Here is a 16,271-nt window from a genome sequence, read left to right on the forward strand (position 1 = left end):
TGACAAGTTAAGCTGATGTTCTGCTGATAATGGTTCAGTAATTACGTTCAGTCTGTGCCAAAAGTGATAGTTTTTCACTCAGCCTAACAATTGTGTGGATGGTTTCTCCAAGCAAGCATCTGTGGAATTAAGAGAAATGAAATTAGACCTCATGTCTAACTTGGCAAATGAAGAATATTTTGTGTAAAGACATCTGCTATTCAAATCACTCCACTGCCTGAATGTTATATATCCTTTTTTTTTTTTTGTCACAGCTATAAAACATTACAGTAATTTTTGATGATACTGTAGATAATAGACCTGTTGGAGTGATTCCAGAGGAGGTGATGAAGATATTCGGAGGGCTGGACCACCTCTGCTATGGAGACAGATTGAGAGAGCTGCAGTTGTTCTGTTTGGAGAGAGAAGACTCTGGGGAGACCTCAGTGTCTTCCAGTGTCTAAAGGGGCTCCAAGAGAGCTGGAAGGGGACTTTGGACAAGGGCCTGGAGTGACAGAACAAGAGGGAATGGCTTCAAACTGACAAGAGGGCAGCGTTAGATTAGATCTTTGGAAGAAATTCTTGGCTGTCAGGGTGGTGAGGCCCTGGCACAGGTTGCCTGGAGAAGCTGTGGCTGCTCCATCCCTGTGAGTGGTTCAAGGACAGGCTGGAGTCGCTTTGAGCAACCTGGTCTAGTGGAAGGTCTCATTGCCCATGGCAAAGGGTCAGAACAAGATGGTCTTTAAGGTCCCTTCCAACCCCAAACATTCTGAGATTCTCTGATTCTGTGGTTTTTTTGACCAGTCTGGGCTACTTTACATCACTTCAGCTAAATTAGAGGACTGTACAAAAGAAATAAAAATGTATTTAAATCCTCTTTACAGCTCCCTCATAAAGGGAAATATCTGCAGAGGGACCTTACTCCGAATGACAATTAGTTTCACTGGACTGAATTATTTTTTCAACTAAAACAAAAAGACCCATGAGGAGGCATAAATTGCAACCTTGAGGCTGAAACACTTTGATATTCAATGAACACAAGAAATGAGCCTGACTTGCTGGTTAAGGGGCAGAGAGGAGGGAGAAGCAATGAAAGCATGCCAGCACAGTAGTGCTTTGTCTTTTGGTTTTCTTAGACAGACTCCTTCTACAGCTCTACCCCTCCTCTTATCCCGACCCTGGTCCCTGCAGCATCTCCCAGTGTTTGGGCTGAGGCAGAGCAGGAGTGAAAGGAAAGATGAGAACATGGGCAATGCAGAAATGAGCACATCCCAGCTACAGAGAGCTTGCCTGAGTGCTGGACAGAACAGTCTACCCACGTACCCATCTTGCCTTGCACACACATGATGATGTCCCCAAATTATAAATCTGTCATACTTGTAGATTTAGCTCCAACAGACAGTGAGCTGGCTGTTCCCTTGTGAGCAAACACCAAAGAAAAGGAAATGAACAGCTCAGATAAATGGGAGAAGCGGGTCAAGCCCACGTACCTACTTACAGTCAACTCCCATTTCCCTGTGCACCTCTGGGGAAAGGCCACCCACGCTCAGCATCTTTCCCCCTGTTGTGCCAGAGAGCAAGGTATTGCCACCCTCTCTCCTGTGCAGGTGCTGAGCGGCAAGGAAACCTGGCAGGAATGAACAGAGCCCATTCCTCCTGCTATTTCAGGCACTGCAGCTATTGACTCTTATCAGTGGACATATCTCACCCCTATCCAAATACCATATGTCCCATAGTGCCTGCACGTGCCAGCCAGTCTTACCAGGCTCCCTCATGCCAGCAGCCTCACTCCCCTCATTCCCAGCATTCCAGGAAGCTTGTATGCAAGCTCCCTAATGGAGCATCTTTTTATTCTGGGCCTAAGAAAACAATATATTAAGAGGAGCCAGGAAGAAATACATCACATTTGGTCTTCTCAAAGCTGCACTGGGCAAACACTGGGCACAAGCTTGTGCCACACATTTTCCCAGGTCCATATGGAGAAGGAAAGGCTGATAAGCTCATAGTTGACTGACTTGTAGCCCACCAGGACAGGGATGGGGGCCAGGTGACATCTGAAAGCACGCAGGCAGACAGCAAAAGCTATGGGGAAGCAGATTTTCTTTAACTGGATTAGCTGCTCACAGAATATTATATCATTCTTATCTCCTCCCAATTCCAGAGCTTTCCTGACACTCATGTGTTTTATGATCCTACTATCACTAGATTGGTATTAAAGAGCAGAGGGAGCCTAAAAGAAATCAGTAAAAGCTCAGAGGCAAATATGCAGGCTAAAAGAATAGTAGAATACTGCTGAGGTACCAAGAAGCAGGGAATCAAAACAAATGATCTTAGAGAGTATTCAAATTTCACATCAAACTACCGATGGAGTATTCATTTCAAGGTACAAGGACAGACATTCAAGTAATAAAAAGCTCTGACAGAACTCCTAAATAACCATTGAATCTCTTTTTTACAGGCAGCAGGTTAGGACCAGGCTTATAAAGTTTCTGGAAGGTACAAGTGAAATAGTGGAGAAGATATTTTAAAGACATAGAGTATAAAAAAAGACACATGTAGATGTTCTAACAAAATTTTGTCTCCTGCCAGTACTCCAGCCACTCCTGATTTCATATCCCCCGGCCAGAGTTAAACTAGTTTCAGCTCAAATTAGCACAGTCATTTGGGCTGGATTTCAAAGGTGAGCTCAGCAGGCAGACCTGTTGTCTTCCTTGAAAGGCAGCACCATGTTGAGCAGATCAAAGTGCAGCTGTATTTACATTAGCCAACCAGTTCCCAGCCATGGAAAGGCCTGGTCTGTGCCTGCTCCTGCATCTAAACAAGCCTCCCAGCTGTGACATCCACCTTAGAGACAGACCTCTTACCTTCTTCTCCAGAAAAGGAATATCAACATTTCAAACTCTCCAGAGATGAGGATAAGATGAGGATAATACCTGGCACATTGGGACAGGTATTTAGCACACACCTAACTCCAACCACCTGAACAATCTCACTTGTTTACGGGGGGTGTCTTCAAAACATCCATCACTTGCCTATCTCATTAAAGCAGCCTCTGAAACAGGAGGACAAGCTGACTCCTGAGTCACCCATGATGTGCTGTGATGTTCAGGTTCCTCAGGCAAGGAATATTTTGAAGAGAAAAGAATAGTTTAATACCCTCCTCTGCATTTTAATCAGGCAGAGTGAGCTGCTTCCCAGGTTTCACCTGCCTAGAAACCTTCAGAAGTTTGCTGGTTTTACTATGCAAGCTTGGCTGCTGTTGCTCTTTGCTTTGATTGCAAATGAAGATCAGAAATGGCTTTACAGCCTCTGGATCTCAGAAAACAGCTCAGCTCATTCTGCTACCTTCAGCTACCTACTGTAATCACACTAAAATATTCTAAAAATTAGAGCTCATTGTTGGTCATTTTCCCCTGCACTTGTTTGAAAACCAGAAGAGATGGATGTACACCACCTCCTCAGGTGCTGCTCTATGAACAACACTTATCAGGGTATCACAAGCTTTCATTCCCCTTATGCACAGGGACTCTGGGATTGCAAGCTGTGTAGCAGGACCAGGAGTTAGTAGAGGCTGGCTTTCTCCAAGATTCCATGTTCAAAGGTATCATGGAAACTGCTGCTGTGATCCCAGTAAGGAGATAATGGCCATGGGCAACATGAGCAAGCCAAACCCTGGCTGAAGCCCTCTGTTTTTCCCACATCCTAGAATGGGTTCCCAGTTGGTTCCACCCACCAGATTAACCCACCCCAGCTGCTCAGTAGAACTTGCAGGTTGTTGCTGCCAAATATGTGGAAAGTCAGAGGGGCTCTGGGGAAGTTTGGGAGCTGGCTTTGCAAGGTGGGATGTGAGAAAAGATAAAATGTATGGGTTTGAGAGGTGTGTGTGCAATCAAGGTGATGAGGGTTTGGATTGCAGGACTGTGGGGTTTAAGAGAAGGTGATGCTGGAGGAGACAAGAATGGGATTCTTGGACTCTATTGATTTAGGTTCTCAAGAATATTTGTACTCTACCAGAAGATTTTATTTTGCTTTATTTCCAAGTATGAAGGAGATATAGCCTTTAAACCATGCTTAGGGTTCAGCACTGCAAAAGGCCAGTCTTGGATATGACTTGGTGTGAGGGAAGAAAACACTTCTGGGACCAACAGGATGGGATGTTAAATGGTCTCATTTTCAAAATCAACATGTGGAGCCCACGTACTCATCTGAATAAGAATTCTGAAGGTCAATATTTATCCTCAAAGATGCTTGTATGGTCTGTACTATCTTCCTCAGAGACACAGGGCACTCTAAGGCAGTAAAAGCTGGGGGTACCTGTTGAATTTTTAGTCCTGGTTGCAAACTGCACGTGCTAAAACAAACACATTCCATTTGATTAAAAGCAACTTCTGCCCCTTCAAGGCACACAGTTTTTTATTGAGGAAAAATGTTCCTGTATAGCTTCAGGCAGTTTTTCACTGAGGAAAAATGGTCCTGTCTAGCTGCAGGTGACATTTAAAAGACGGCCCAGTATTTTTAAATATGAAAAAAAAAAAGAATTTTTAACATAAAGCATCAATGAAAATAAGGTTATTTGAGACTCATCACAATAATTAATTAGCCCACAGCCATACCACTCTTTCTAACAACTCCTCATGAGCATTTGGATTGTGCTTTTACACACGAACAGAACTGCAGCCTGACCTAGGACAGATATCACCATGTCCACGTGTAACTGAGATGGTGAATTAATGAACAAATCTAAGGAGACTTGAAATTCAAAAAGTTGGGTTTAAGTGTTTAAAGATCTAGTTTTTTGTAGAAAAAAAAAAGTTCTGCATAAAAACTTTTGTGATAGAAAAAAGAGATAAACAGTGATTCGGCTGAAAATATTTTGATGTTTGCATTATTATGCAAAAAAAAATAAAAATCCACAAGTGTGTTCCACAAATGGACAAACCAAACACTTAACCAACTGTTTGTTTTGAAGCACTTTGGATAACGCTCAACAGCTATTTCTCTCATCTGATGGTTCTCGAACAGCAAACGCTGATTTTTAAAAACCTTCACCTTTGAACAAGAGTAAATGTTTATTTCAGTTCCCAGCCTCTGGATTCGGTATCGATTCCACAGTTTAAAGCAGATTTCAAAAAACAGCTTTGGATAAGAGAGTAACTTGGTGATAAGGAAACTGAAAAGTCCTTTGTGTTGTGCTGATGCCTCCATAGTGTGCTGCTCATGATTTGCACGACCTGCAAACAGAGCATGAGACATTTATTCTGATATTTTCTACACCAGAAAAGCCCAAACTGTGTGCTAAGATCCTTCTTTTATTGCTGTACACGTCAGGATGTGAAAATATTAGATGAGCTAAATACTACTATGCATGTACTACTTGTTGGACTGCACCATTGTGGTCAGGGAGTGTGTGCAGATGTCCAGGGGGGGAGAGAGAGAGAGAGAGAGAGAGAGAGAAAATGCTCCTTTTTGCAGAGTATGTGTCCAGTTTGCAAAAATCAAGATAAACCCAGTGGCAACAAGAGTGAGAACTTTTTACATTTAGTAACATTTATTTCTGCATTCGGTATCAAGTACATAAGTGCAAATATTCAGAGTCCATAATTAAGTCCATTAGGAACTACAGAGAATGTAATACAAATCGTAATAAATTGAACATGCTGGAACTTTCCAGTTACCATACATGTAAATCAGCCTGTCAATCCTTTACGACAAAAGTACTGGGTCTTGTTTTCTTTTCTTTTTTTTTCTTTTTTTTTTTTTTGAGTTATACAAAACTGATTACCATAAGTACCGATTACTGTTTATTTTATTTGTGCTGGAAAACACTAAAACATCAGTCTACAATTCTATATAGTTAATAAAGATGAATCCAACCAGCAACCCAGTGACGTAGAAGCAATTTTAACTATTGCATCAAGTGCGCTAAGCAGGAAAGCCCCTAGCCACATGTAACATTAAAAGTTATAGAAGCAATGCCAATAGAAGAAGGAAAAACACTAAAAAAAAATAAAATAAAAAGGTCAATATTATTTAGGCTCTCACCATCATGCACTTTATAAGCAACACAAAAAACCACATCTAGTACACTTTTCTCTTTACTATACTTTTAGTGCTTGACACAAGTGATTGCAAATATTCTAAGTGCAGAAGCAGCAGGGGAAAAGCACTGCTTCTGAGTTTTATGTTTCTAAGATTATGGTGTTGAGAAAAAAAAAGAATGATAAATTTGCAGTAAAGTGTAAGAACAGAGCTGTTTCACTCCAGATTTCCCCCTTTTTCACTACCGTGGTCGACGAATTCTTGACGTCTGCTTTACTCTGCCTTTCTCTTAGCACCTGGGATTTTAGCTTGAATCCTAGAAATAAAGTAGAAAAAGAAAAAGAAGGATTATATGGTGAGGCAGTTATTCCATCCCAGTGGACCCCCACTTGGATTCTCATTCAGGGTTAACCTCTAGCTCAATTTCAGTGTGTTGTCTCAACAGGTGGACTAAAGTGTAATAAGAAAAAGAAATGATGCCCATCTAGGTGTTCTTGCAGGCCTGGTTTTTGGTGGTCCATGTAACCATGGGATTTTCTCAGTGATCTTCTCCCCCCCCCTTCATTATTCCTCCATGGTCTATTGTCTGTTGAAAGCCAGGAATGAAGTCTAAAAAGAAAATTTTCAGAACAAACTTTTAGTCCTGCCCAAGGCTAGGGATTTTGCAGAACAATAGAAATGTTTGCTACAAAGAGACCCTGAAAATCTTTGACTCAGCTTCCTACATGAGGCAGAACTATTGCCAATGCTAAATCATGTTGGCCACGTCTTTGTCTTGCTGCCTCTTGAAAACCTCCAAGGCAGGAGGTTTTGGGTCCTCTCTGTGTAGTCTGCTCCAGTTCTAATCTCCTAGTGAAAAAATTTCTCCTAATGTTCAACATCAGCCTCCTAAACTGGATTTATGTTGTTGCTCCTTGTTATAAGCAACATCTGCCACTGCTGAGAAGAGGCTGGTTGTATCATCTTGTAACTTCCCATCAAGTACTTATAGGCTGCTATGAAATCACTCCCTATCTCCCTCCTTGCCAGGCTAAATAACCCCATTTTCCTCAGCAGCTCCTCGTGAGTCACTTGCTCTCTGTACCTCACCATTTTGTAACCTTCCACTGGGTATACCTGTTATGCATCCAGCTTTTGCAAAGCCATGGATAAAAACTGCTGAGATGTATGGATCTACCTTCCAGACCAGCCATCCTGCTTCAGTAATTCTCAAGTTTTGAGAGCAATGCTTAGACCCTCCCTGTGCCCTTGGGGATCCCACAAAAGCTTTTGGTAAAGGCAATGCATTGGGAACTAGAGCAGACTGCATCAAAAATTTCATCCAGGTGCTCCATCCATTCCACAGGGGTTTGAAACACTAAAGATGATGGTGCTTCCAGGTATGATGGTGCTTCCAGGTATTTTCTTGCTGTAACAGCGTGGTGCTCTAATTCCCACTTTGTTCACTAATGGTATTATTAACTCCCTGAACGCAAAAACCCAGGCTTAGACTGGTCAGTGGGGAAGGGAATTAACCCATTCCTTCCTGTTTGTCCTGGCCACGTATGTACATATGTATGGACTTCATACATGAACATCAGTCCCTGGTTGGGCTCCTCTGTCCACAGTTCCCCCAAATGGCAGGAGAAGGAAGAGAAGGATGTAGGGTCACAGCTCTGCCTTAGTCTGCACTCAGCTGAGGAGGGCTGTGTTCCTACAGGGGTCTGCCCTCCCACAGCCTCTCACATTCCAGGATGCGGGAAGGACATCACTGATAGGACACGGTGTCCCCAGGACCACCCAGGTCTCAGCCACCCCCAGTGCACCACGACCTCACAGCAAGAGTTCTGGCCAAGTCTGCTGCTGGACTCACTTTGCCACGACAGTGTTCATGTGGGTCCGCACGAGTCCCAAGTATTGATCAATCTGTGCCTGCAAGGAGCAAAAGGACACCAAGTCAAGCAGGCAACAACAAGGCAGAACCACCCAGACACCCGAACTGCAGCGAGAGGACAGACCTACCTGGTACTTGTCATATACAACGGGGAGAGTAAACATAGACACCACAGCTGAGGGAGAAAAAGAGCACACTGTTATATTCCTGCAGACCAGATTCCTCCAGAGAAGAGACCTACTTCAGTGACAAACACGTATCGTGCCACTTGGTCAGCTGATCCACCAGGGATCTCTGCATCAAAAATGCACTTTGCTGAAACCTCCCAAATATGGAATTTCCCATTGCTCTGGGACTAGTAGCTGCAAAGCCATAAACTGCAAAATAGCTCTGGCAGGAGGGACAGTGTAACGGGATAATGATTATTTACTGGAAAGGCAAATAAATGTTGATGGTTTAACTGTGGGGGAGGCACGCCGAGGATAGGCTGTTTTGTCTAAGCCAAAATCATGAGGGAGTTCAAGTTAAAAGTAGATTTTAAAAGAAATGTTGATTTTTACCCATTATCAGAAGAGTCAGGCCATTGAAGAGGGCTCCCACGTAAGTCAGCAGCCACATTAGTACTGCAAACTAAATTGAAGATGGATCATTACATCACCTCCAGTGTCGGCATAAGAAGGAATTAGATTGCTTAACTAGCTAATATAACAGTACATTAGCCTTTTTTAATGTGGAAGGGAGTTGTTAAATAAGGCACATTAGGAACTAGGCAGTTTTTCTGGGTGTATAAACCCCATTCTCCATTCTGATCACTGCTTCTTACCCTTTTAGCTGATTTTCACATATATTTAGGGCTTAATTGCATGCATGTAGGACTCTGCATTGAGAATGGCACAGACAAATTTCTGCATCCAATTTTTATGATGGCAGGAGTCATCCCACACAGGTTAAGCACAGCCCCAAAAGTGATAATTTCAGGGACTGAAAACCCTTGATGCTGAGAGATGGGTATATTTTCCTAAAAGTTTTAACTAATTTAGGAGCCTAATCCACGTCTGCTCTCTTAACGATCTTCCTTTCGCTCTGACGAACACCTGCCTGGGTGTAAGGCTGAAAATCAATAATTATTTCAGCAGGGAGTGAAAAAGACCTTCCTTCATAGTGGAAAATGCCACAGGTAGAGGAAATACAGATTAACAGAGGGAAACATCATTTTGTGGCAAAGTAACAGAAAGTATAATGCAGAGAAGCTTCTAGAACTGTGGTGGAGCTAAGCTGGTTCTGCACATTTATAAGTCCTGTATTACGCATCAATACATTCAAATGCAGAGACCCAAACCTCTAAAGTGCTGGAAACAAGCAGTTTTTAAATCAAAAAGGAGAGCAACTTTTATATCCGGAGCTACACAAAACTAGGTTTCGTGACAACCATGTCAACACGGGAAGCAACTCTTTGAAATGGAGATTGATCCTCTAGAGAGGGGTTAAAAATATTTAAAGCAATCCTACTTTTAAAGAGTCCACGAGGTCCTGAACAAGAAAGAGTCTCCTCAGCTCTTTGACTGTGCTGTTGACGTATAGCTGGAGACAATCTGTGTATTTCTGGATCTGGTCCTGTGAAAGATTCATCTCCATCTCCAAGTAGGCTCTGCCAGAAACACAGGTCCGGTTACAAACCCAGGCAGGTTCACCCCCTCCCCCCAAGCAGAGCCTGGTCTTGATGGGATTTGTCTCTTTAGCGCACCCAAAAGGGGATACAAATCCTGTCTGGGGGGTTTCCTCACAAATTGCTGTGCTCTTTGAGCTACACTCATGAGTTGCAGCTCAGAACTGACCCAAGTGAAGCAGAAAGAGGCAGCACCCCAACCAGACTTTCTTTTCAGTGTGTGTTTTTTAAAACCACACTAGTTCCCTGACCTGGTTTACCAAGTAGTTGGCACAGCAGAGGAGAATGGATCACTTGTTCTCTTGGAGCAAACCTCCAGGCCCTGTGGAGTGTGGAGAGTGCACCAGCATTGGCACTGGCACCATCACCTAGGTAAGGGGTTGCTGCAGAAAAGATACAGGTAGTTTCCCCTCTGTGCCCCACAGATTCTGCCCAGAAACAATACTCCTCCTGCTTGCAGAGATACTGCATTATCATTAGCTCTAATAAAACCCTTTTCCTCTGTTTCCTTAAAATTTTCTGGAACTTTTGAATTTCAGAGGAAAAAAATCCCACGTCTTAGAGGACAACGATTTTTGCGTTGTCTTTTTTTTTCTTTTTCTCTCCTAGATCTGAGCCAACACAGCCTCGCATCTCTCGAGACACCGAACTACAGAAAATATTTTATTATTTCCCGTTTTGTGAGCAAGAAGAGAATTTTATCCAGCAGAAAAGCGGAAGCTACGGAGATGCGATTTGCCACTGGGAATGGATCGTTTGTAAGACAAACAGCCCCCGGGCCACGACAGCAGAGCACTCACTTGAAGGGGTGGCCCTCGTCCGTCTTCTGCACAGCCTGTAGGACCGATTTGTAGATTCTGAAGCTAATGGTGGCCGAGAGGCCGGCCAGGGCCAGGTAGGCCACGACACTGACGACGCTGAACTGGGTCAGGGAGAAGAGCAGCAACAGGAGGCTGCCGAACACGATCCCTGTCTGCTTGATGTCGCGCCAGTACAACAGGTCGATAGCTGCGGAGAGAAGACAGATACGTTAAAGGCGGGAGCTGGAAGGGCATCGAGGGCGGCCACCGTGGCCACTGCGACGCTCGGAGTGCTTGCAGGGGGGTGAAGGGAGGAGAGATGCTCCCACTCACTTCAGCACCCATGGGAACTCCCCAACGGAAGCAGCAAAGTGACTTGTGCGACACTCTGAGGAAATTACGACCAATGACCTACTTGAAATCCTTGTTTTCCTTGCGTCTGTGCCTGGGTTAGATAAGATGGATGAGTATCTCCAACCGCAGCACGGTGGGTGGGTCTCTTGCAGCAGCAAGGCAAGAACAAGCTGGGGTTTGTGTTGTTGCCAGGGCTGTATGGAAGACTTCAACCTACCTTACTTAGTCTGGGAACTCCAGATTGTTTTTTTGCCACAAGTCCGAATGCCAAATGCTTGATCAAAACATTTTCCAATTTTGGTTGTTGATAAACGAATGAGAAAGTTTGGGACTAGCTACAATAAACCACTTTCCCATTCAAAGTTCTGATAATATAATTTTGTTATTTCCTAAGTTTTGAGAAAGGAGAAGACTCACGGTTTTACCACTGCTTAATAGTCACATGTGTAAGAAAGAATTTTTCAGATGAGGCCTTAAAATACAGAATAAACCTCTCTTGCTAATCTATTGCAACCATCTCAGAAACATTAAAAACAAAAACGCTTTCTGCTTGTTATGTAACTTTCCATGGGGGAAAGTTGTTCCATGGGGGCTATGGCTTAGAACAAAACAAGTGCATAAAACCATTTTCAACTAATGTAATTTTACATTTGTAAAGCAGTTAATTTTTACAGGGTTTTTCACACATTCTGTATAGTCTACTTCAACCTCGCCAGCAAAAAATCTTACCATCAGGAACAGACACTATAAAAGCAAAGTTTTATGAAAGGACTGTGGAATATCTAGTCCAGAAAGGTGAACTGAATTTATTTTCTACCGACAGCTTTTTTCCTGCGAGGACTTTCTATCCAGCCAAAGAACATGTTCATGACAATCTAAACAAAACAGCTTTAATTTCACACACTGCACAAGTCCTCATGAACAGCTTGAACACACCACCAGCCAAACAGATTTCAGAGATGCCTCTTGTCAAATCATTCCAAACAAAGAGTAAATTCAGGAAAATTGCAATCTGTACAAAACAAAAAAAAAAAGTCACAGATACAAAAAGAAACAAAATTAATCCAGCCTAGTAGTTCTTATCATCTAATCTCCAAAAACTGTGAGTCACCATGCCTTGTTTGCCTTGAGTCAATGAGGTATATTACTCGTTAATGTTACATGTATAAGTGTTGCTTTTCAAAGTGATGGGCTCGAATGCAAAAACTGCTGTCGTATTACTGAGCTCTTTTCTCTTCATGTAACATTCCCATCCTGCTATGTTCTCCATCAACATACACTACATAATAACCTTTTACTATTTTTGAGTGCCAACATTCAGCACCAGACTCGTGATCATGAGCACACATGACCAGATCTATGGGCTGCATGGAAGCCATGGGAAAAGGGACCTTGGTGCATGTTTTGGGATCCTGTGTGCTGACTTCACGGAACAGGGACTAGGCTGGAGTCTTTCCAGATATATGCCGAGGTCTCCTTCTTGCAGAAGCCCTGGGGCATGGATACTTAAACTTTCTATCACACAAAACCTCCACATTAAATTAAATAAGCCCAGGTGAGCTAGCTCAGGATGCTGTACATGGCACATCATCTGCTGATGACAGAAAAAGGCCACCTATAAGTGGAAAACACTCCCTGGGACACAGGCAGCAGAGAGGCAAAGAAATAAGAGCTGAGCCAAAAAATACAAAACTCACTCCAGTAGAGTTCCCTGAGTCAATCCCAATTAATGATAAGACCCAAAATGAGCAACTAAACCTCTGATCTTCCAACTCATCCTCCTGCAGACAGGCAGTGGGCTGTATTCTCATGCAGAGAGAGGTCAAACTGCATTTTCTCGTTCCCCTCAAAAAGGAAGATCCTGAGTTACTCAAGACAGACTTGACCAGGTGTGTATATATCCTGAAAGTTGTTTAGTTCCTGCCATGGAAGGACTGGGGTATTTATTAAGCTGTATCAGGCAAGGAAAGGGTCAGAGCGAGATGGACAGAGGCCAAATGACACAGTTCTGGGGACATGTGCATGAGGGAGAGAGCAGATGAAAGGGCAGCTGGCCTCCTTCACCAGCCAAATGAGATCTGGGAGAGAGGGATCCTGCGCCTTTTAGACCTGAGGCAAATAGTCCCTAGTGCATGGAAAGAATGTGTGCCAACTGCTAGGTGGAAAATCTCAGCATAGAGAAGGGAGACATGAGTTGACTGATTTTTACGTGGCTGTCCCAGAGCCCAGGTCCAGCCTGGGAACACATTCCCCCTACCTACAGCCTGACAGGTCCGTCAGGATCTTCAAGGGCAGGAAGCACATCTGCCTTCTCCTCATGTCCCTTGAAGGGATGGGGAGCTGCAGCAATGCTGCCATGTCCAGCTGTTTGGGCGGGATTTGCTGCTCCTGCAGCCATTCCTCATCCTCTTCCTTAAGGAGAAGGGAGTGAGCCAAACCACTTGGCAAAACGTGATGCAGGAGGGAGGTGATCCTCACAGCTCCTTGGGCAGGGAAGGGGGAGAAGAAGAGTACAGAGCTAGAAATCCATGGAAACTTGTGGAATCCAGGCGCGGTCAGTGAGCTTCCCTGAAGGAAACGCTTTTTTTTTTTTTTCTGACAGGCCTCAGGGATTTGAGCCGTATCAGTTCCCTGGGAATTCAGATGCTGCTAAAAACACCTGCGCTGTGCCAGAGCCATGTTTTCTCCTTCAGCTGCAGCTTCAGTCACTCTAAAGGCCTTTTACATTATTGGAATGGAATGGAATCAAATAGAACAGACTAGACTAGACTAAACTACAATAGAGTAGACTGGAAGGGACTTACAAAGATCATCTAGTCCAACTGCCTGACCACTCCAAGGCTGACCAAAAGCTAAAGTACACTGTTGAGGGCTTTTTCCAAATGCCTCTGAAATACTGACAGGCTTGGGGCACTGACCATCTCTCTAGGAAGACTGTTCCTGGGTTTGACCACCCTCTTGGTAAAAAAATGCTTCCTTGCTGAGTCAGTAGTCAAACACATTTTTGTCCTATATTTCCTTACATAAACAAATCTCCCTTATAAGCAGGCAGAGGTGCACTAGGTGCAGAATGCAGTAGCTGGGATCCTTTGCCTGGCTTCCTCTCAGTGCCATTTTCCCTTGTAACCATTTACACCAGAGCCAAAATACCTGTCACATCAGTGACTGGTGTTGTAAATAGAGACTAAGCGTCAAAGGAGTGCTCCTTCACCAGCAGGTGAACCCCGATTTGGGAATGAAAATGAAAGACGAGGTTGTCCACCACATTAATACATCACCTTTGAGTTTTACCTCATTCTATATTCACATAAAACTGATTAAGATACCAAACAACTCCTTCAAACATTTGTTGACTCTAGGAGTTTACTGCCCTTCAACAGGTCACTAAATATGGTTGCAGCTGTGTGTTCCTGCCTGCACCCCTTCCTTGGCACCCTGAAGACACAACCACCCAGGCTCAGACCAGCCTCCCTAGCACATGGAGACATAGTGGGTATGAGGATGACAGGGCTAGGAGCTGAGCTGGAGCTGCAGCTTTCACACACACACACACACTCCTCTGCAGAGACATTCACCAGTACACACTGGCCCCAGGCTGAGACAGGCTTTGAGCCCAGCTCTAAGGTGGGTACAGCATTCCCCAGATAAATTAAAGGACAGGGGATCCCTCACAGCGTGGGTTAATGACATAATAATTAAGTCCTTTGGTCAACCTGCAGGGAAAGAATGAAAGGTCCTAGTGTGGTGCAAGGTCCTGCAAGCACTGGTCGTGTTGGAGGTGGTGTGTTGGAGGTGGTGTGTGAGTGTGTGCACGGCGCTGCCCAGACCCCACCACAATGGCACAATTCTGAGCAGTGCACACTGAATATGCATGAAGCAGGAGGCTGGTGCCACGTGAGGCTGTCCATGTGTGATTTGCATGCAATTGGACAGGGGCTCAGTCTGTTTGGCTCAGCAAGATCCACTTCCGAGAGCCAAAACGCCAACTTCAAACCACCCAAAGTTTGCAGCTCGGATTTGTAAAAAGGGTTTGGGCATTGAAACCAGCTTTGGCTTCACTGAGGGTTGGGTTCCTGCTGTTTTGGAAATCACTACTGTAAAATCCTGGCCATGCCCATTAACATGCAGAAGCTGTTCAGCTGTAGCTTTCCATGATCTCCCTTTGGCCTCTTGGAAGGAGGGAAGCAGCGTCGGTCACTCTGCACTCTTTCCAGTACAACTCACCGGAGCTCTGACTCTTTTGCGGAGGTATAAAAGGACTCTGGGTTTTGCCAGAGCTGTCTCAGACTCAAAACTAGTTGTGTTTATTACAGAGGACTTGCCAGCCATCTGTAAGACAGGGCTGCAGGTCACTGCCACGGCCTTTGAAGAATTTTTCTGGAGAAGTGCATCTGATGAGCTACTTATCTGCAACTATCACCTGCTTGTGTTTCTAACTCACAGCAAAACTTGTAAAGTGTTACTCACGTAGTTCTTCTAGTTGAAAAAGTTTTCAAGGGTGCCAAATCGGTGTCTCAGCTATACATTATGGCATAATCTCTGCTAAGTAAATTAATGTGACCCTCCATTTGGGGTCAAACCCCAGACCAGCAATGCAGAAAGGTGAACTCTATAATACAAGCAACCACCTGTTAATATGAGCAGCTGGTAAATACCCATGTTTGTGAGGCAAGCTAAAATTAACCTCACAAATACAAGAAACAGCAGCAGACAGCGCTTGTGCCAGCGAGGAATGGCTCCTAACTATAGTGCCTGAAAGCTCTCACAGCTTTCATCGTGGCTTTCAGCAGAAAAATGTTTCTGCTCCTCAATATTTGGCATCAAAAAAGCCAAAAGACAGACCTGGGGGCTGGAAAAGGCAGTGCTGGAGCAAGGGGTGAACAATTTGAGACAGCTGAGGTGAACTAATCAATGATGCTCTGAGTCCATTCTCCCCAGGATCTGGTGGCTTACGTGGTCCCCAGAAGCATCATGGTGTGGGGCAGCTGCAGGCCCAAGGTCCTGAGGGAAGATCCCACAGGGAAAATAGAGGATTCAACCAACCTGTAGCTAAAATGTCCTCACACCTTCAGACTCCCACATGGTTATGTTTTCAAAATACACTTTTGTAAGAGAAATGGGGATCTCTCCATTCCACATCTCAAAGAAAGATGAAAGATTTTAAGATAAAAATTAATGAAGATCAACTGAGCACAGGCCGGACAATTCACTTCTTTCACAGCTTCTCCCTCCCCTTCTCTGAAAACGTCTGCTCTCTCCTTCTGGTTCTGCAAGTTTTTCCTCTACTGCAACAACCATGTGAAAAATGAGCACGCATCAAGCAGCATTTACATGGAAGTCAGTACAAGAAGTGTGGCAAACCCCTGGTATCCAGCCCTAAAATGAAGCTCACAGGTCTTGACAACTGCCTAAAAGGTTGTATGTTCTTCAGCATACTAATAGCACCCTTGGATGTGATCAACACATTGTACAGCTTCACTCCCTATCTAATGCTAACTTTAAAGAGAAGTGAGAAAAACCTGTCTACACACAGCCTTTAATTCTGTACACAGTGTAATAT

General features: G+C 44.1%; 1 protein-coding gene across 2 annotated transcripts in view; it reads right to left on the reverse strand.

Annotated features, from left to right (window-relative positions):
- Positions 1-5,501: 5,501 nt before the first annotated feature.
- RTN1 (reticulon 1) overlaps positions 5,502-16,271 on the reverse strand; it is a 120,833-nt gene continuing 110,063 nt past the window's right edge. For both annotated transcript variants that reach the window (XM_027711759.2, XM_027711760.2), the window contains 6 exons: positions 10,358-10,565; positions 9,401-9,539; positions 8,452-8,521; positions 8,020-8,066; positions 7,871-7,929; positions 5,502-6,334 (listed from right to left, as the gene is read on the reverse strand). In XM_027711759.2, the coding sequence (XP_027567560.1) occupies positions 6,292-6,334; positions 7,871-7,929; positions 8,020-8,066; positions 8,452-8,521; positions 9,401-9,539; positions 10,358-10,565 (566 nt within the window). In that variant the 3' untranslated portion in view covers positions 5,502-6,291. The remainder of the gene's footprint in view (positions 6,335-7,870; positions 7,930-8,019; positions 8,067-8,451; positions 8,522-9,400; positions 9,540-10,357; positions 10,566-16,271) is intronic.

The sequence above is a fragment of the Pipra filicauda genome, unplaced genomic scaffold (genome assembly GCF_003945595.2).
Source record: "Pipra filicauda isolate LSUMZ 115617 unplaced genomic scaffold, ASM394559v2 scaffold304_size882533_pilon, whole genome shotgun sequence".
NCBI lineage: Eukaryota > Metazoa > Chordata > Aves > Passeriformes > Pipridae > Pipra > Pipra filicauda.